Source organism: Carcharodon carcharias, chromosome 26 (genome assembly GCF_017639515.1).
Source record: "Carcharodon carcharias isolate sCarCar2 chromosome 26, sCarCar2.pri, whole genome shotgun sequence".
In the NCBI taxonomy this organism is placed as follows: Eukaryota; Metazoa; Chordata; class Chondrichthyes; order Lamniformes; family Lamnidae; genus Carcharodon; species Carcharodon carcharias.
Genome location: NC_054492.1, coordinates 31,998,864 through 32,019,098, shown reverse-complemented (window position 1 = coordinate 32,019,098; position 20,235 = coordinate 31,998,864). Strand labels below are relative to the sequence as shown.

At 38.4% G+C, this 20,235-nt stretch overlaps 2 protein-coding genes across 5 annotated transcripts in view; both read right to left on the bottom strand.

Annotated features, from left to right (window-relative positions):
• The window catches only part of chd2 (chromodomain helicase DNA binding protein 2), a 92,566-nt gene extending 87,485 nt beyond the window's left edge, over positions 1–5,081 (bottom strand). For all 3 annotated transcript variants that reach the window (XM_041174842.1, XM_041174843.1, XM_041174844.1), the window contains exons 1-2: positions 4,923–5,081; positions 4,394–4,659 (exon numbers count right to left, since the gene is read on the bottom strand). In XM_041174842.1, the coding sequence (XP_041030776.1) occupies positions 4,394–4,659; positions 4,923–4,931 (275 nt within the window). In that variant the 5' untranslated portion in view covers positions 4,932–5,081. The remainder of the gene's footprint in view (positions 1–4,393; positions 4,660–4,922) is intronic.
• A 4,643-nt stretch (positions 5,082–9,724) lies between these two features.
• The window catches only part of ctc1 (CTS telomere maintenance complex component 1), an 82,841-nt gene continuing 72,330 nt past the window's right edge, over positions 9,725–20,235 (bottom strand). The window contains exon 24 of one of the 2 annotated variants that reach the window (XM_041174846.1): positions 9,725–10,237. In XM_041174846.1, coding sequence (XP_041030780.1) covers positions 10,092–10,237 — 146 coding nt within the window. In that variant the 3' untranslated portion in view covers positions 9,725–10,091. The remainder of the gene's footprint in view (positions 10,238–20,235) is intronic. The other variant, XR_005941427.1, reaches the window with a different exon arrangement.

Genomic DNA, 20,235 nt, shown 5'->3' with positions numbered 1-20,235 from the left:
GCAGAGCTGTTGAGTGCTCTGCTGCAGGCAGTTCTGTTACTACGCAGAGAGCCAATCACATTCCAGAGCACAACCTTTGAACTCAGCTACATCATCACCAGCTTCCTGTACTTCCTAACTACACTATGCAATGCAGTATGTCTGTCTAGTTATGCAGCGTAAAGCAGAGCCATTTTGTCTCTCTGAAGTTGACTGCAGCTGACTAAAAGCTCAAAAAAGACAGCTACACTCTCCCTCTAAACAATACACCAAAGCCTTCACTTATCACAAAATAGTCTGACACATGCATACAGGTTTCCAGTTAGCCACACAAGTTAATTTACTAATAGAAAACTAACAAAAACCCTTGAAGAAATGTTGAAAACAAGCTCTGTACAAGTGATTTCTACCTTCATAAAATGGCTGCCAAATAACTGACTTGATTCCAATGCAAGAAACACGACTGCACAACTTCTTTGGAATAAATACAGGATCTATCACCAGCCACACATTCCAAGTGAAATACATTACTATGCCGACAATAAAGTAACTCATTGTATAACACTGAATATTTATATTTGGATCAGTTTCTCTGAAATAACATAGTATGCTGCACAACAGAAATTAAACATTCCATTCTCCCTTCACAGATTGCTAGATGCTACCAAATGGAACACAAAAAGCTTGATTTCCATGTACACGTGGAATCTGAGAGAAAAATCGACACTCATTTTTTAAGGAACATTTTAATCATATCCACATAGATCCATCATCCCAGAAGATGCTGCTTTCCCCCCAAATTTTCAACCTGTTCTTGGGCAGGCATTTTATTGGTAAACATTTATTACCAGCGACTTGACTGTAAAAAAAACTATGCATTGTATGTACTTGATTGGTTCTTATTTCCAAAGTATGAATTCAGTTCAAACTGAATGTTTAACTGTATTGTTCAATAGTCCAGTAAAGTACAGTAAATCTATATAAATATCCACACTTTTGTATTTATACATAATGCTTCAGAACTTTCCAATCCATGCAACAGCATATAACTCAAAAAGCATGCACACTGCTGGTTAAGATTAGAATGAGAAATTGGGACTATGAAATCTCAGCACTGGATTACCAGTTACAGTTAAACTCAAATTTCTGTACTGCATGCCCCTCAGAATAAACTGCAGAGGTATGCATTAAAATTGCTTGTAAAACCAAGCTGTTCACTTCAGGAACGTTAATGATCAGCAAAACTGTGTTATAATAAAAATGTTAGGTTTGAAACTACCATTGCAGAATACTCCCAAGTTATTCAATCAACACAACATTCATCTTTGCAATTGTATCTACCTAAGGGATCACAATTTAAAACCCCTACTCCAATTCAGTGACAAGTTATTGTTATATAAAAGCTGGGTCAACAGCTACAGGAGCTTGGCAGGTTACTTTCTTTCACAAATGTGAACCCTGAAAAGCATATGCAAACAGTGCATCTGCAAACCAGAAGGTATTTTTTGCTATGATTATCAGCCCCTCTCAACCTTCTTTCTTTTAAAAATTAAACCATTTTCACAACTGAGCAAAATCTCCAATATGCAGAATGAAAGCCCTGTGGGTGTTGAAGCTGCTAATTCTATCCAAACTACATCTGTATGTTCAAAGGTAATGCAAAGATTTAGTTCCTAGAGTTTTGTTGTTCAGCAATTGAGAAGTTACCATCAATGCTATACACTATAGTGGTGTTTTTCGTTTGAACGTTGCATTTTTTTATTATAAAGATGGAACATAATCTCATTTTACAATTTTTAAACATTCTGCAGACTTACCAGCAATTTTTAAGCATGCATGTATAGGTCAACCTTTTCAAACTTCTCTCTCTCTCAACTAGTGGCCTAGCTGATTTTCCCACCATAACTAAGAAAAATATGAAATGAAATGGTGCAACGTTCCAAAAGTGATTGCAAATTTCTACACTTACCACATATAGCGGCATTAGTGCCATTTTCATTAAACATTCCAAAGGCAGTGAAAATGTTGGCATCTCCATATGATAAATTGCTCGCTGTGACAAATCACCTACCCTAAACAAGCTGAAGATGGCAAATCACAACTTGTTTTGACGTGATGTACTAGTGATGTGTAAATGGTCATTTTCTCAGACTATGTAATGATGACACCAGAACCCAAGGTGTGGCAGGGTAACTTTATTGACACAAAATAATCTTTTAACAAGCTTTGTCTGCAAGAATGAACTCACATCTGTAGCTGTTTGAGTGGCAGAATTAGATGGACACTGGAACTTTTGGTGTTTGGAGGTGAAGGATCAGGTTTGGGACACCAATCACTGTGCCTTACTGGAATGGGCAGATGTTCCCATTCCAGATGTTGGTCCAGCATGGACAACTTCAATGACCTTTCCTTCTCTGTGAAGCAGAGGAACCACAACTAGAAAGAACCTATCTGCCAGTAGTAGATAACGTACTTGGGTAATATCTCAAGGCACCTAACCAGCATCTGGAATGGAATTCAAAGCCCTGCAGATATATGCATGCCCATAGGGGACATGCCAAATTCCATATTACTGGTGGGTTTTTACAACAGGTGGAGTGCATCTTAGCAAAGGATCTGCTTTCCATCCAAAAATCTGTTCCCAACATCAGATAACGCTGAGGTGGATTGGCATCAGTGCTTCATTAGAAGCCACTGTACATCCATTATTCCTAAAGGAACCCACTAAGCAGCAAGCTCCATGTAACTAGAGAAGTATGGGACTTTTGCTCAACAACTAATGGTTACAATTGTTCAAGCCACCAGGTTGATCTTAGTTCAGCAATGAATTGTTCCACACAGTGAAACCAGGCCGAGAGCATACCCAAGATCAATCCTATCGTAACAGAGAATGAAACTTAAACCTCAGGTGACCACCCAAGGGAAAGGTCCACCTGTCCACCTAGACCAAATCCCAGGAAAGGCCATTAGAGATAGTTTCACTGAAATCAGCAAAAATATTAATGCACTCATCTTCAAGAAAAAAAATGAACATTGCATCTTTAGTATAATACACATTTTTTGAAATAAATTAACAGTTGACCACGTCCATCCTTCTGTAAATTCTGTGCAATCTCAGTTAAAATACCCTCAATGCGGTATGTTTATTTCAAAGAAACGAAAATCTTCAAAGATCACATTAAAAAACAGCAAGCAATAAATATTACTTCCATTGTGGAACATCTTTTAAAGATGACACCATATTACAGTGCTTCAATCTTAAATCACATGTCAAAAGCAACTGAAATTCAAATATTGCCAATTGTTAACTATGCTAACTGCTGGAGAATTGATATTTTTAAAGATGATTTTCATTGCACCCATAAATTTACAAGCAAACAAAAAATTCTAAATCCAGGTTAACATTTTTCAATTAAAGCACCATCTATGGCCAGGTGTCTGGTAGGCAATAATATCCATTGACCTGTTAAAAGTTCAACAATTATTAAAAGTTATAGAATCTTTCAATGCAAAGTTTCTACAGTTTAATGCCATCGAGAAATATCTCTTATTTTTGCTGTATGAATGCACCATCTACCCAATGTCATGAAACTAACTGAGATACACGTATATAAAATCTGAAAGGAATGAAGTGTTGCAAAGTAATTAAAACAATTATAATAAAGTTTAAAAGGTGTATTCAAGATAATAAACACCTTCAAGAAAGACAAAAGTATTTCAGGGACACAGGACATAGAAGCATAGTCGAAGCAACCCAGTTATATAGCACATACATTATTATTCCAATACAGGAGATGGGGACAGAAGCATAGTAAACTTTTCACCAAATTGTAATAAAAATTTACAAAATACCCTAAGACATACAGTGAAATGGTATGGTGGTGATAAAAATATAGACGAAGAAGCAACTTTCCAACAGGCACTTCCTAATTTATCTATAAATATGAATTTTTTTTCATTCATGCAACTTTTTGTAGTATATTTACTACAATTTACTTCTATGGGTTTACTATGGACACCAAATCCTCAAATTCTCAAACCCGTCTGCATTGTGAGTAAAATGGTGCATTGCAGCAACAGCAATGACAAGGTCATCTTACTACAGCAACAAGAACGGAAAGAATATATTCGCTATAATATAAAATAAACAATAAAAGTGGACTCGACAGGCTTACATTGTACTTCCACTGCTGAATATAGGCCCAAATGGCATATCATAAGTTGGAGAAACTGCGAGCAAAAAAAAACAGGGTGGGGCTTTTTAGGAATCTCAAGGTCATCGATTAAAGATTGGGTAGAAATTGGAAAAAATAGCTTTAGATATCGAGGATAGGTGAGCATGGTTCTCGAGTAAACAATGTGGACCAAAGCCCCCCTCAAAAAAAAATGGGACATGAAAGTCGAGAGCTCGTACCTGGAAGCATTGCTGCGGTCTGATCCGTCGTCTTCGGGGGTTTTATCCTCGTTAGACATCATTTTGGGATCAGGGAAGGTTCGGGGCTCGGTTTTGTTCTCGGGTGCACGTGGATGTGGGGTTCCCAAGTGCAGATTTGCCCTGTCAAAGTTGCTGGAAGGCAGGCGGTCCGCTGGAGTCAGCTGCTGGCTGGTCGAGTTGGAAAGCCCTGACGCAGCATCGACATTGTTCAAGCACTCAATACCATTGTCGGCCTCCGACAAGGTCTACAGAAAACACACACAACACACACACACGTATATATAATTTTTTTTTGAAAAAAAAATATAAGAGGAGAACAGAAACCGTGACACCAAAACTTAGAACAAAGCTTTGTTTTTCTCTCTAAAAATAGTCACAGAACACAAGTCCAATTTTAATTACGTCATCTCAGACTATCCTAATTTCACACTAAATATCTTATATTTTTTTAAAAAAAAGCTTAAAAAAAAAAGTGTAACGAGAGGTTAAGCACTGATTGTAAACATACCTGTTCCATAAGATCCGCGAGGCTCCGGGCTTCACAGTCACCGCTCCCCGTCGACCAAACTTCGCTAAACCGAAAGCGATTCCTCCTTTTCGCTGCTCTTCAAACCCTCGCCTGAGAATCAAGTCAGTCTCAAAAAGCTGCAATTTTTCATCTCTTTTTTTTCCACCACCACCCACCCCCCCCCCCCCCCCCCCCTTCTCTCTCTCTCTCTCTCTCTCTCTCTCGTTTCTTTTGATCGGTGGTCCACGCGTTATGAGACAGAGAAAAAAAACAAACACACACACAAAAAGTCGTTCAAAAATGGAGGTGCGCCATGTCTGCAAAGCTCAAAAACAACGACATCTGGGATCGGTCCGCTGGCTGGGAAAAAAAAAAGATTTTTTTTAAACCCCCCCCACCTCCCCCCCCAAAAAAAATGAGGGGGAAAAATATATAAATGGGGGTGGGGGGTGTGGAAAAGCGGCCTGGGGAGGGGGAGGAGGAGGAGGAGGAGGGGGGGGTGTAAAGGGGAGTGGGTGTTCTGTTCGCCCCGCTCGGGAGGGACTCCTCTGCCGGGAGTTTTGCGCTGGGTTGGGGCGCAGTCTGGCTGGAGCGACGCGGGTGAAGTTGCGAAAAGTTGCATTAGGTGTACTGGAAGTGCCGTGAATCTCGTCCAGCCGCCGCCGCCATAGGAGCTTCTTCTCAGCTCTGAGGCTCCCTTCCCTCCCTTTGATTGACAGCAACGACGCTGCGAAATAATTGCAACATTTTCCCCGGACTCAGGTGATGGACCAAGTGAAAGACCCACCCCTGCCACACAACAGAGAGGGGGAGGGTGGAAGAGAAGGGGGGGGGGGGAGGGAGAGGGAGAGAGAGAGAAATGGGCTTAAAGGTAGGCTTGCTCTTGGAACAGTTAGCCCCTTTGCACCCCCCAACCTCCCCCTCTCTCTCATGCCCCCTTCCCTCTCTCTCTCATGCCCCCCTTCCCTCTCTCTCTCTCATGCCCCCTCCCTTCCCCCTCTCTCTCTCATGCCCCCTCCCTTCCCCCTCTCTCTCATGCCCTCCCCTTCCCTCTCTCATGCCCTCCCCTTCCCTCTCTCATGCCCCCACCCCTCTCTCTCTCGCCCATTTCCAATTTTGGCCTCCCTCCCTAAGCAAATCTTATTCTTTGTTATGTCTACTTTTCTCTCTTCCCCCCTCCCCTTTCAACAATTAAATGCATCCATGGATAAAAAAATACTTCCTCCTGTGGCCGGAAGTGGCCTTACAAGGATATTTTCTTCATTATATATGGGGGGGATGGAATTTAAATATGGGGGGGGCAACTCCACTTTGACTAATGGTCAGGTCACATGAGCCACCTCCTTCTGAATGATTAGTCATTTCTTCAACTATTTATAATCTATGGCTAAATATTCTCCATTTTACTATCAAGGAGTATTTTAGAAATAATCTAGTCCAGATTTTGGTTGTCTTCCATTTTCTTTTGAGCAGCACAACCCTTAGAAGGTCCTTTTCTCCGTTCTCCCACCCCCAAAACAAAACAAAATGGCCATTTTTCAGAGTTTCTGCTTTTCTTGGAAGTTTCTTAAGCCCAAGGCTTGAATATAAATGCCAGAGTTTGAAGCAAAAACAACTTTATGAATTGCCCATTATTGAATCCAAAATAGTTCAAGACCCCCATGCCTGTACCCAATGGATAGGTTGGGCACTGGGTGCCAGTGTTAAAGCAAATCTCCGACCTGTATAGTCACAGAAAAATCTCAACAACTCAAGTTTTAACTGCAATTACTTCCTCAATGACATTTCATGGTCCACATGGTGCAACTTGTTTGATTGGCATAAAGCAACTAACCCATTTTTCTTCATGCCAGCTGAAGATGTACCATAGAAAGGTTTGCAGAACTGGCTAATAGAAAGATTACTCTTTTATGAGTAAATATGATGGATGCCATAAATGCATAGGTAAGAAAAAGCAATGGGCAAGAGTAGGACAAGAAATAGATGCCATCCACTTGCTACCATGGATGCCTCAAAAGAGGTACCCATTGTTGCAGATGTCCCATTTGGATGGCACAGCAGCTCAATGCTGCCAAGTTTCAGTTTCAATGAGGTAGCAATGTATCAGCTCATCCTTAATCTTCATGAAGACCGTTAGAGGTTTTGTTCATCCAACATTTATAATTATGAAGTTTGTTGGGATAGCTTGTAATGATGGATGTTAAAGGACTGGCCACTCATTTTGTAATTTACATGGAATTAGCAGTGCAAGTCACCATCATTTCCATCACATGAATCCTAATTTGAATGATTTGAACACTGCAAACAATCCTCAGGGTCATCAAGATTTCAATTTAGCTGCAACCAAATGATTATACTTCCATCTTTTGACAATTTTTTCACAAACAAGAGCTAAAGGGACAACAGTTTCCCATTTTCTTCAAAGTCTCCTATTATATAAATTATCAATCATCCTCCCATGAAGAGCATCCTCCACGTGGTGACTGTTGAAAATTGGTGAACAATGTCCAAGATGATTTTGGTCAACTATTCATGAGAAATGTAACTTGTTCTAGCAATACAAGTAAAAACCATGCATAGTTGTGATACAAATATTTTCCTATGGATATAGTCAAGTAGTTTTATACAAAACCACAATTGGCAACAAGTTATTTACAAACAAGAACAAAAGCCATTTTTCAACATATTAAAAACACCATCAGCATAAGTAAATCCAGAAGTCAAGATTGGGCAGACACAATGTTTTCATTTTCTTCCAATGTAGAGATTCTAAGCATATACATTGTGTCATTTACAATAGCTCTGCTTGGAGGTAACAGCAAATCTTATGACATTTTCTTTTAGAGACCAGAATCATGTAGAATCCCCAAATGGTAAACGTGTGCACCAAGACAACCTGGTCAAAGAACAAAGGCTGTTGCACTGAATATAGTCAGCTTTTTTAACAATTCATTCAAATCCACCACGTCAACCACCATCGCAGACAATTTTCAACTCATTACTCAACTCAAAGTTGAACAACATTCCAGCAAGATAGGCTACCAGTTCCTGCACAAGTTACATGTTTCTCCATTACAATGAGAACGCTTCAAAAAAGGTACTTAATTGGCTGTCAAACATTTTGGAACATCCCAAAGTTGTGAAAAACAACCATACAAATCTAAATCCTACTTTGGAGAAATTAATGGTCAACACATTCTTAGCTTCAATCTTCTCTTTCCCTTTTATAATATTCTGCTACATACTTTTTCAAGGGTTTTTGAACAAATCTGACTCCCCTGCTCTGCAGTATGAGTGATGAAGCATTCCCTAAAGACACTCATTTTCAGTATTAATTTGGTCTGATGTAAACAGTTTGATCAGGGTTATTGTTTTTGGCTGTTATATTATAACTGGGATTGCAAAAACCTGGGTAAGCCAGCATCTGTGCAATATTACTTCCATATTATAACAGTTAACTTTGTGACCTCTGAACACATTACTTGTTCAAAACCAGTAATCCTCAAAATTTCAAACCTGCCACAACCATGATGAAAGGCAGTACCTTTTACCCCAAACGGACAGTTCTAAGCTGTTCAGGATTGTACAGATAGTATGCTTTTCTCGGGCTGTATACTATAAATCAGTTGGTTACACTTTTGTAGCATTGCTACAGTGCATAAGTCTCAACAAAATGCCACAGGTTGATGCCTCACTAATTTGTGACAATAGACATCAAAGTGGCAGAATTTAATTTTCAAAAATCCTATAAAATACCTTAGTAAGATTTTGGGGTATTGTTGTCTATGCATAGATTCCTAAAGCCATATCAGAACAGAATGGTTTTCCCCATTAAAAGATGACATCTCATCCAAAATGTAAACAATATTGTTTCTCTCCAATATATATTTCTTCCATTAGGAAGCTAGTAATTGCCACACTGCATATTACTATGGGGTAAATACAACCATGCACAGTACTGCACAAGCCCACAAGCACTTCACTGCACAAGCCAATTCACATGAAAAATGAATCAAATCATCTTCCCTTCTGATTACTACACATCCAAAATTTCATAAGTGAAAAGTAAGCAGCATAGCCCTTAAGAATACCAAAGGTATTTTACTATTCTACATATAGGTTTTTTTTTTTAAAAACCAGCACAGATTCACATTTTGTTCTCAACATTTTCCAGGATATATCCTATAGACACTTAGAAGTCACAAATCTACCAGGGGGTAAAAATAGCTTGAATTGATCCAAGACTGACAATTGAAAATTATAGCTATGTCCAAGTCACATTCAAACAGAGAAGAGAGAATCAAAATCATATAATTCTGGATGTCAGGAACTGTTATGGTTGTTACAGTAGGTTAATCCAACAAAATTCAACTTCAGTACTTAATGACCTACTGAACTCTATGTAAACAGCAATATTCCTGAACTGTTCTTGTACAGTTTCATTTCCTCAGAAGGTATGTTCTATGGTGGCTTTACTATCAAAACTTGGGGATAAAACTTTTAGTTGCTCTAATATAGGAACTGGCCACCAAAAAGGTTGTGGGTAGGCAAAATAACATACATTGTAAAAGTAAACCAATTTTTTTGATTAAAATGAGCTTTGTAGAATCATCTTTGACCAAATATTATCAAAATGGTCATGATTAAGTATTGCTCAGTCATTAGGCTTGTCCTTGGGATGCTGAGATACACAAATAAATTATTGGCTATTCCACACCCAATACTTTCTTTTGCACTAGTTCTGTGAAAAATGTTTTTGAGGTTAAGTAATTTAACGCAACAAGAACAAGGTATACAACCAATTAATGTTGAAAAAAAGTAAGTTTATTTTCAAAATAAATTATACATGAATATGGAGGTCAAAGGATGATACTGAAGCAAAATGAGTACTTTACAATCTGAATTGCTCCAACTATTTTAAGACAATGAAGTTTATTTTTTTTAATATAAGTAGCAATTTAAAATACGGAATTGTAGTGGCATATAGTTAAACTAGTCAATTTAAATCAACTTGATTAAAAGGTGTTTTTCTCAACAGGCGGTTGTGCATCAATTATTTTCACAGCTTGCAATGCTTTTGTAAACATCAACAAAGTCAATTCTCTTGATTCACTTGAGGGATTATTTCTTGGTCTATAGTTGCATAGTTAATAAATTCCAATAACTATGTTATTGGATCAGTCTATCATTTGCCAAATGGCAAAGCATTCGATAGTCCACTTCCTTTATGTCCAAACAGGTCAAAGACAAGGCTGGTGCCATCTTGGTCATATATTGGTGGTCTCCACATGTGAATGTCCTCAGTTGAAAGGTTTCTTTTTAAGAAAGAGAAAATCTTGGTGTTGATATGAAATTGGCATTGCAGGAGCAGAACACTTATTTACACTATACTGGCAACGTCTATCTGACGTCATACTGCATGAGGGACAAGTTCTATATTTCCTTGGTAGTTCAAGGCAAAGATATTTTCTATTCTGACTGAACCTAACATTTTTGTGTTTGCAATCAACGGATCCAAAACATCAGCCATTTATTTTCATAATACTCAAATATTTGAACTCCTTACCTTATATGGTGAAGTCAACACACCACACCTCAGATGATTTTTTTTTACCTCAAGTTATTTCAGACATCTCAATAAGTATATATTTTACGGTATTTAAATTTCATGTCAGAGCAACACTATGAATTGAGAATACGAAACCATTTTTCATTGAAGATAGCCGCATTTCCAGAAAAATGTGGAGTGATCATATATCATATTATGATGCAATGTTCTAAACATATTATGGAAACCACAATTATCTTTGTGTGTTAGTCTATTTTACTTCCGAAAAGAAAAACAGCATTCAAACTAAACAATCAGATTTGAACTCCATCTTAACTTAAACCGATAGTCTCTGTAAAGTCTATGATATATCATACAAATAATATAAACATATACTGTAACATTTTTAGCCTCAACTGTTCAGCAATTCACCAATAGCTGAGCAAAAGAATTCAAACAAGCCAGAGCTCTTCACATTTCGATTCTATTATCCATAAGTTTGATGGATACAGTATTACTAAAGTGACATGTTCACATCTCAATGACCATGTCAGAGTTTAGAAATAGGTAACTTCTGATTGAAAAATACATTGCAAGATTTACTATGGGTCCAATGTACTCTGCCAAAACCTTAATCCATCAGAAATTTACTATCCAACAGCCCCAGTCCACATACTGGTACATTTCCCACACTATTAATGATTGCAAACTGAGGTGAATTTTATCTGTACTGGGCAAATTTGCTCAACAAATATAGCATTCCATGTATGTATTTTTTGGTAGGGAAAGAAAAGAGGAAAAGCAAGAGACAGAAGATTTCCCTTCAGTTTACTTTTTTTTCAGCCCAATCTAAAACACAGGTAGAAAACAGCCCCTCAGAACTGTGCCAATGCTACTGTACATGAGGTGGTACATACATATGGGAAGAATACCACAAGCAAAAGGTATTCAGCTAGATTCTCCCACCTTTCTTGTATGCAAATGTGGCCTTCTTTGTGCTCCCCAACACCAGTACTGCAGGCATCAGGAAATTGGGAGTTGAAAGTCATGGACATGAATCCATTCTTATTGCTCTGCAGAGCTATATACCGATGCTCCAATACATTAACTAACAAATCAGTGGTTCAATGCGCCTTAAATAATTCTCAGAAAATGAATGACGTATGAAATATATTTGTCCTTTTACAATTTCATCTGTTCATGTGCAATGATCTTTGTTCTTTAATCCATTCAAAAACTGAATTCAGAACATTCCTTTATGCCTATTTCTAACATTTTCTACAATTTTTTAAAAATTCTACAGATTTTTAAACCAGTAAGGTCTCCTTGGAGTAAAATGATCCAGTATTTTTGCAGTACTGAAGCAAAAGGTTGACAAACCTAAATGAGAAATCCCACAGTTAATCAGAGTGCCAAACCACTTGCTACTACCTTTGCCAATTCCTATGAAACCAACCATTTTCATTTGAAGTGATCGCAGATTATTGGAAGACTGCTGGAGAGGGTAAAAAGGTACTTAAGCCACAGCTGCTGACTGCATTCCAGGCTGTGCAACACATAATCGGGATGACTAATTATTATTGTCAAGGCTACCCCCAGGAATAGCAATTACTCTGCCTCAACAACTGTCATTATTTGAACCCCAAGATTATAGTGGTTTCAACTGTGATTCCTCCATGTCTATCACATACTGAAAAGAGGCCATTTATATATATTTTTTTAAAGTCTGCACCTGAAAATCAATCAATATTGAACAAAGAATTCATAAGAATTCATTTAACAAAAGTTCCATTTCCTCACCCCTTATAATTCTACCGTTTTATATTTTAAAGGAGAATCTATCTGGCCTTTATACATAACTAATGTATCAGTCTTGATTTTTCTTGCTACCAATTATTGATTCACCTCAATTTTCTTTATTTCTCTCATTCCCTTTAGTTATTTTAAACAATTGAAATAATGATTCCCAACTTAAAATTAGTTAAGTTTCTTTATGCATCTTTTAACATGCTTCTACTTAGATCTTGGGTTATTTGCACCTCCTTATTTAACCACTGAAGTCTTGCACTTTATAAGGGCATGGAGAAAAGACCGGCAAATAGATCTTAGTGGTAGCTCTTTCAGAGACCTGGTGCAAACCAAATGGACCTTTGGTCTCGTGCTTCTCCCTAATCCCTCCCATAATATGATTCACTTCATTTCTTATTTAATTTCCCATTTATTCTTTTCATAGCTACAATATGTACTTGTTTGAAATCCAGTACAACACTAGATTAAACATAAGGACTTTCTATTGAAATACAATATAGTAATCGGCCTGAAGTGCAAGATATTTTAAATAGTAGAAGCGGGTACAAAAGGAAAGCACTGGTATATTTACGTACATGTTAGGCTACTTAGCACAAGGTTTCTGGCCAATTCACAAAAGGGCATTATATCCAAAGAGCTTTCAGGAAACAGGGATGGGAAACTACATTTATGAGAAAGACTCGAGACAATGGGACAAGTTCCACTGGAGAAATGATGACAGAAGATGAGAGGTTTTTAAAATTATGAGCTTTGGTGGAATTAATTAAAATAATCACTTTTTGAGAGTTTGTGATGAGTGGACATGAATTTAATATCAAGAATACATCATTAAACAACATGGAACATGAAATGCGCTATCACAGGAAGTCGTCAAGGCAAAAGACCATTGTTCGTTTTTAGGAAGAATTGAATAATTAGCAAAGATAGATACAGTACAAAGCTATGAAGAGACAGCAGGGTGATGAAATGAGTTTTAGATTTGTTTTGCCAAAGAATAAACACAGGCACAACGGGATGAATAGCTCCTTTCTGTGCTGCAAATTTATCTGACTTTATGGTCAGTCATCTTGTTAACTTATAATAGATAATTCATAGTGTGGTAAGTGTGCAAGAATGTAAAGGAATATACATTTACACAAATTAAGTTAATAGAAATAGAAAATTTACAACAGAGGCCATTCAGCCCATCGTGCCTGTACCGATCACTCAAAGCTATTCGGCTGAATTTGACTTTTCAGCTCTAGGTCCAATGCATAGCCAAGTATTTTTTTCAAATGCAATGACAGCTTCTGCCTCTACTGTTCTTTCAGGCAGCAAGTTCCAGACCCCAACACCCTCTGGGTGAAAAAAATGTTGAATTCTGCCAATTAATAACTTTTGAATTTATAACAGGGGATAAGTGGGTTCTTGCCAAGTGCTTTTGCAGTGTTTCACTTTACTAGGAGTGGTCAATTCCCCCATGAAAGAGCAGTGATGTTGGCTACATTACAGAAATTTTAAAGATATAACAATGGGAAAAGCCTAAAGTACCAGGTAAGCATCACTTTCAAACTATAACAAGCTAAAGTGTATCACTTATACTTGTGATTCAGGAGTTATATTGAGAAATAATGATTGCAAGGTAATGGATTCTGATGAAAAGAGGATTAACCAAGTCATTTGAATTCAAAGGCACATTGACAAGGGAGCGCACATCTACAAGAGAATTCTTTTGAACTTTAGTGCAACACTGCCACACCAATGGAACTGATAATACAACACTGCCAGAGAAACATTCATGCACTAAATCAGATGGTCTCAAATTTCAAGGCTGCTTTGATGATTAATCTGCTCCTAGTCTAAAGCAATGCCTCTTTTAAACCAGACTTTTTAAGGGACAAACTTATTCAATAAGTAAAACTACTACAACACAACATTTACAAGCACTATAATATCATGCTTCCTTTACCAATACTTTGGGGAAACAATTAAGACCATTTCTCAAGTGGATGGAGGATAGGCTGCAGGTTAAAGTGCGACAAAAGAAAGAATGGAGAGTTATGACGCCAAGGATGCAAGAAATCTTTTTTATGAGCCAGGCAAAATGAAAGCACAAGCATGAGGTAGATAAAGTGAACAAAGGAAAGATCAACATAAATTTCAAAATAGGGGCAAAGGTCTAAAAAAGTAAATGGGCTAAAGGAGGTCAGGTCCAGAGAACAGTCTCTGAGGTTTAAATCAATTATCTTATCACAGAAACAGGGTCCAGCTCCTTCTGCATCATAACAGTTCTGTGATTCTGAGAGTCCAGGTACTTCCAAGCAATGCTAGACTGACTGGGAAAGCTATCCCAATATAATAAACAGAGACCTTTCTGATGACGATAATGGGTTGGCATGACCCACATCCACAATGCTTTGAAAATGGTCACTTTTTTTGGAGGGAAAACATGGAGAACTCCAATTTCTTCTATGAATGGCACCAGTTGGTGAAAGGAAATTATCCATTCATGCTCATGTCAGGAAATGGGTGAAGCCAATCCTTTCCAAAATGATACAAAAAGTTGTTGGAAAAACTCAGTAGGTCTGACAGCATCTGTGGAGAGAAAGACAGAGTTAGCATTTCAAGTCCCTATGACTCGATGCTCTAAAGAACTCTGAAGAGTCATTTGGATTCGAAACGCTAACTCTACCTTTCTCTCCATAGATGCTGTCAAACCTGCTGAGTTTTTCCAGTTTTTGTTTCAGATTTCCAGCATCCGCAGTAGTTTGCCCATTCCAAAATGATGTTTGCCAGTGTGGCATGCTAAGCCAAAACAAACAAACCCAGCTAGTGCCACACTGCTGCTATACAGACCATTCTTTAACCCATCACCCTTCTCACTGCCTATCTCATTATGAGATAACACAAGTTTGCCTAGGACAAATTACATAATGGCATCAACTGGACTTACTGCACCAACTGGAGAGGGGAACTGCCAATGAATGCCAAGCAAGAATTTCTAAAGAAGTCTTCAAAAGAGATATACTGAAATCAATTGTTGTAGATGTAGATTGAGAAACCAAGCCAAACCTGATACAAAATTAACATTATGCATGAATGGGAAGCATCTGATGCTCTGGTCTTTCCTATCAGCAATTTTCCACTGTATTTGCTTCAGATTCAAGCATTGCATTAAGATTCCACATTAATAAATCACCATAGCTGAAACCATTTGGAAGCCCTGAAACATTATTCAGCACAGGAAGGTTGAATGCCAGCAACTAAAAAGTTGCAACGTCACATGTATGTGGTAAACAGACACCAAAGAGGATGAAAATAACTCAGGCTAACCACAATATAGGCAAACCTAATTTCAGTCAGCATTGACATACAAAAAGCAAATGCAAACAGGTGTTCTTGCCTCATCACATAGGATGATTTTCCTCATACCCATACTACACAAGCATGAGGTCACATTCTATTACAATTACATTAAATAGCTTAAAATGAATTCAAAATTGTAAATTCTCTCCCCTCCTCACCATGTTGGTCTACTCGAAGTGTGTAGAAGACAACAAGACAAAGTGATATTAGAGAAAAATAAGTGCAAAATAAAAGGCAACAGGAAAAAAAATCCCTAATTCAAATAATACTAATTGACTTCTATTACAGCCAAATTAGTTACCCGTGCAAGTCATAACTTGCCATTAAGGCAGCCTCAAATTGAACATTAAAAAGGTTTAACAAATTTTGCTCAGCTCCTTCAATGTCCCAGTAGTGAAAGTTACCATCCAGAGTAGCACAATCTATACAAATGAACAACTTCTAGCTTTGGTTACAAGTCTATAATGAGTTGGCTGATCTGCTTTAGTCATGCCACTAATGACATTGAGGAGAAGGACAAGATCATCAAGAAGGGCTCCCTCTCCATTCTGATACCCTGGGACCCTTCTGTAAAATGTATTCATGCATATTGCATGGACTGTATCAGGTGAATGGCCTGCCAACATTCACTACATTGACTCATGTATGAAGAATGGCTATTTGGAAAATACCAGAAGACTGTCAGCAGCTTTTCAACCAAAACCTGAGTCAATGGCTTCAGGTGAAAAAAAGGGAAGAATATTCAAGCAGCAAATCTGCTCAATTCATCCATTTTTTAAAAAAGTACTCAGATATGAAAGAGGGCTGGATTGTAATCCGATCATGCAAAAGACCACCAGCAACATGCTTCTGATGTATTCATTTGAGCAGATAAAGGTTCCTTCGAAAGTATTTGCTTCTCTTTTCACAATGTACCCCAAAATCAGACACCACACAGCCATGAATTAGCATGGATCTGGCAAACAGGGATGCAGGATGCTTTGCATACAGATTTCCAAATAAAGACTAGTTGCAAAGATTAAGGGCAAAGAGTAAAGGAGAGAAACAGACAGTAGGACTCAATAGACTTTATTCGATTGCAGTTCTGGTGAGCCCAAGAATCTCCATTAGGACCTTGTTCTCCAAATACACAACTGATTTGACATGCCAAACTATGAGGAGTAATGCAGGAGACTAGGAGGCACAGACAAGTCAGGGAAACAGGTAGATAGACAGAAAGTGCAGTTCAATCTAAATACATTGAAGGTACACATTTTGGGAAGAGATTGTAAATATATACTTAATTGGTATGGTTCTCAATGGAGTAGAGAACAGGGAGGACCAAAGGTACAGATATACAGGTTCTGAAAAATGGAACTGCAGGTAAAAGCAGCCACATAAAATAGAAAATGGGATTTTGGGTTCTGAAATAACAAAGCAAGGAAGTGATAACGAATTCCGTCCAACACACTGATTACTTCAGTTAAAGCATTTTGTCAATCCATTAAGGAAAATAAATTGCAGCCATGAAACATAACAGATCTGTTAGAATGACACCAGGGCTGGCAGAATGTGTAATTAGAATGAGATTCAAAAGACTTGAACATAGAAGGCCACAGGAAAGATCAAACAGAAAAAGTGTTCTAACTTATTCATCCTGTCAAAATTTTATGAAAAAACTATTCCTCATGGTCACTGAATCAGTAAGATGGGGCAAAAAACAAAGATTACTACTAGCAAAGAAACTGGAGCTTCCAAAGGACCTTTTCCCCTCCAACAAGAACTAACAGAATGTGATTGGCCCGGTTGGCACTACTCTTGCCTGAGGTTGTAGGATCAAGATTCAATTTGAGTGCATAATCTAAACTGGCACTCCAGTGCCGTCTCAAGGAAGTGCTGCGCTGCAAGAGGTTTCATCCTTTGGTTAAAATATTAAGCTAAGATTCAGGTGGACGTTAACAATCCTAAGGCATTATTTGAAACCAAAACGAGTTTGCTTGATGTTCGATTCAAGACCACTTACTCACTCAACAGCACTAAGATCAATGACTGGTCATTCATTTCATTGGTATGTGATAGTTTCTGTGCACAAAATGGCTATTGCCATTAGGCATGCATTAGTGACTGCACGTCAAGGCATCGAAAGGCTTCCTTCTGTATCAAACTTTCTACAAGTTTATCAAAGGGAAATCAGGTAACCTGCTCCAGACTTGCACCTGCACCATTTGCTAACATGGTGTGCGGAATTAGCTGTGGGGTATTACTCTCAATTATCCCTCCTATTAAAATCACATGACCTCCTAATTGGGTGATATTCTCTGACAACATGTCCAAAATCCAAAACAGAACTCAGCACAAACGTACAACCTAAAATCTCGAGTGTCACAATGCTCCAATACACCTCACCATCAAATAGTAACATTTGAGCTATCAATTCTATTCAGTTGTCATCTCTAGTGTCAGTGAGTACTGTCCTAGTCCTAAAGGAGAAATTTAGTCAGAAGGGACAAGCCATAGACTTACTTTGTATCAAGGGAATGAAAGCTGCTTCGTGGACTAAAGCATTAACCTTGGTGGAGTGGTAGCACACTCTTCTGGGTCAGAAAGTTGTGAGTTCAACAACTATAGAGACCAGAGAACATAGCCTACAAAACCAATGTCCATTTATATAGCATCCTTAGCATAGTAAAATATCTCCAAGCTCTTCACAGGACATAATCACAAAAAAACTGGAAAATGAGGATGTGAGGATGCACCCTAGCAAAAAGATAGGTTTTAATAAGCAACCTAAACAAGAGAGGTGCAGATGCAAAGAGGTTCGGGGAGGGAAATCCAGAACTTGAAGCATAGGCAACCCAAGGGACAATCAACAATGGTGGGGAGAAAATGTACAGATGCACAAGGGGTCAGAGTTGAAGGAATGCAGAGTTCTTAGAAGCATACAAGGCTGGACAAGGTCACGGAGATAGGGAGGGGAAAGGCCATGGAGGAATTTAAAACACAAGGATGAGAATGTTAAAATTGAGACCGTAGCCAATATATGTCAGTGAACAGATGGGTGATCAGGGTTTGGAGCAAGTTAGGTTATGGACAGCAGAAATTCAGAGAAATTCAATTTTATGGAGGTAAGCCAGGAGAGCACTGAAAAAGTTGAGCCTAGGGGCAACAAAAGCATGAATGAGGATTTCAGCCGACAGGGTGAGGCAGAGATGGGAGACATTATGAAGATAGATGTAGGCTATCTTTGTGTTAGAAAGAATATAGGTTCAGAAGCTCAACTTTACTCAAATACAATGCCGCAGTTGCAAACAGCTTGGTTCAGCCTAAGACAGTGGCCAGGATGGGGGTGGATTCAGTGTCATAAAACAAGAGTTTCTGGGAGTATCTGAGGCAATAGCTTCACTCTTTGCAAAGTTTAATTGCAGGAAATTTTGGCTCATCCACGACTGAATGCCAGACCGTGCAGCTTGGTGACCAAGACAGCAAAGCAGCTGAGTGATAACATGAGGGACAGCTGGTATCATCGACATATACATGGAAATTGACATCATATCTTTGGATGATGCTGCCGAGGAGCAGCACACAGGCGACAAATAGGGGTGAACAAAGGATAGGTCCTTGGGGAAGTCCAGGGGTAACGGTATGGGATAGGAAGAGAAGTAATTGAAGGAGATTTTCTGGCTATGGCTGGATAGGCAAGAGTAAAACCATGCAAGGGCAGTCCCACTCTAGCCAGGAAAGGCAGTGGAGAAGAATGGTGTGATCACCTTCAAAGACTGTTGTCAGACCGAGAAAGATGAGAAGTGATCATGGACCATGATCAGAGGAGAAAATTTGTGACTTTGATCATGCCATTTCAATACTTATAGCAGCAGCTTGCATCTTAGTACAGTATTGAGAGAACATGGCACTGTCAGAGGTGCTTTGTTTCAGATAAGATTTTAACCCAAATCGGTCTCCCCTCTCAAGTAGGAGTAAAGTTGCACTATCTGAAGAATAATTAGTAGAGTTCTCAGTGTCCTGGCCAACATTTATCTATCAAACCAACATCACAGAGAGAATATCTATTTAAATCAGTATTTAATAATTATTTGTGGGACCTTACTGTAAGCAAATTGGCTGCTGTGTTGCCTACATTACAACAGTGGCCAGACTTCAAAACTAATTAATTGGCTACGAAGCTGGTGGGGTGTCCAGAAGTCATGAAAAATCGCAATACGAATGCAAATCCATTCCCTCTTTATCCACTGAGTTTTCTCTTTTGTTTTGGAGATGAAGAGAGAACAAAAACCTCCACTAGGCTTCAACTGGAAGAAACCACCTAAATTTCCTAGATTACTTTAGAAAAACTGTATACCCACTACAAGTAAAATGTAAGTGTATCACCAATACCATGAATACCAAATGCAATCCACCCAGCAACTGGAAAATCCAGCTAATGCTAGAGACCCAAGTTAATCACTACTCGAAGTCAACTATTTATGGAGAAATAAATCATTCCAAATACAGCCTATGTAACCTACAAGTTTCATATTCTTTATTCTTACCCAATGGACAATTAATCCCCCTTTTCCTAAGCAGGCAAAATAGGATACCCTGCTCAATAACATTAGGACATCTTATGATGATATA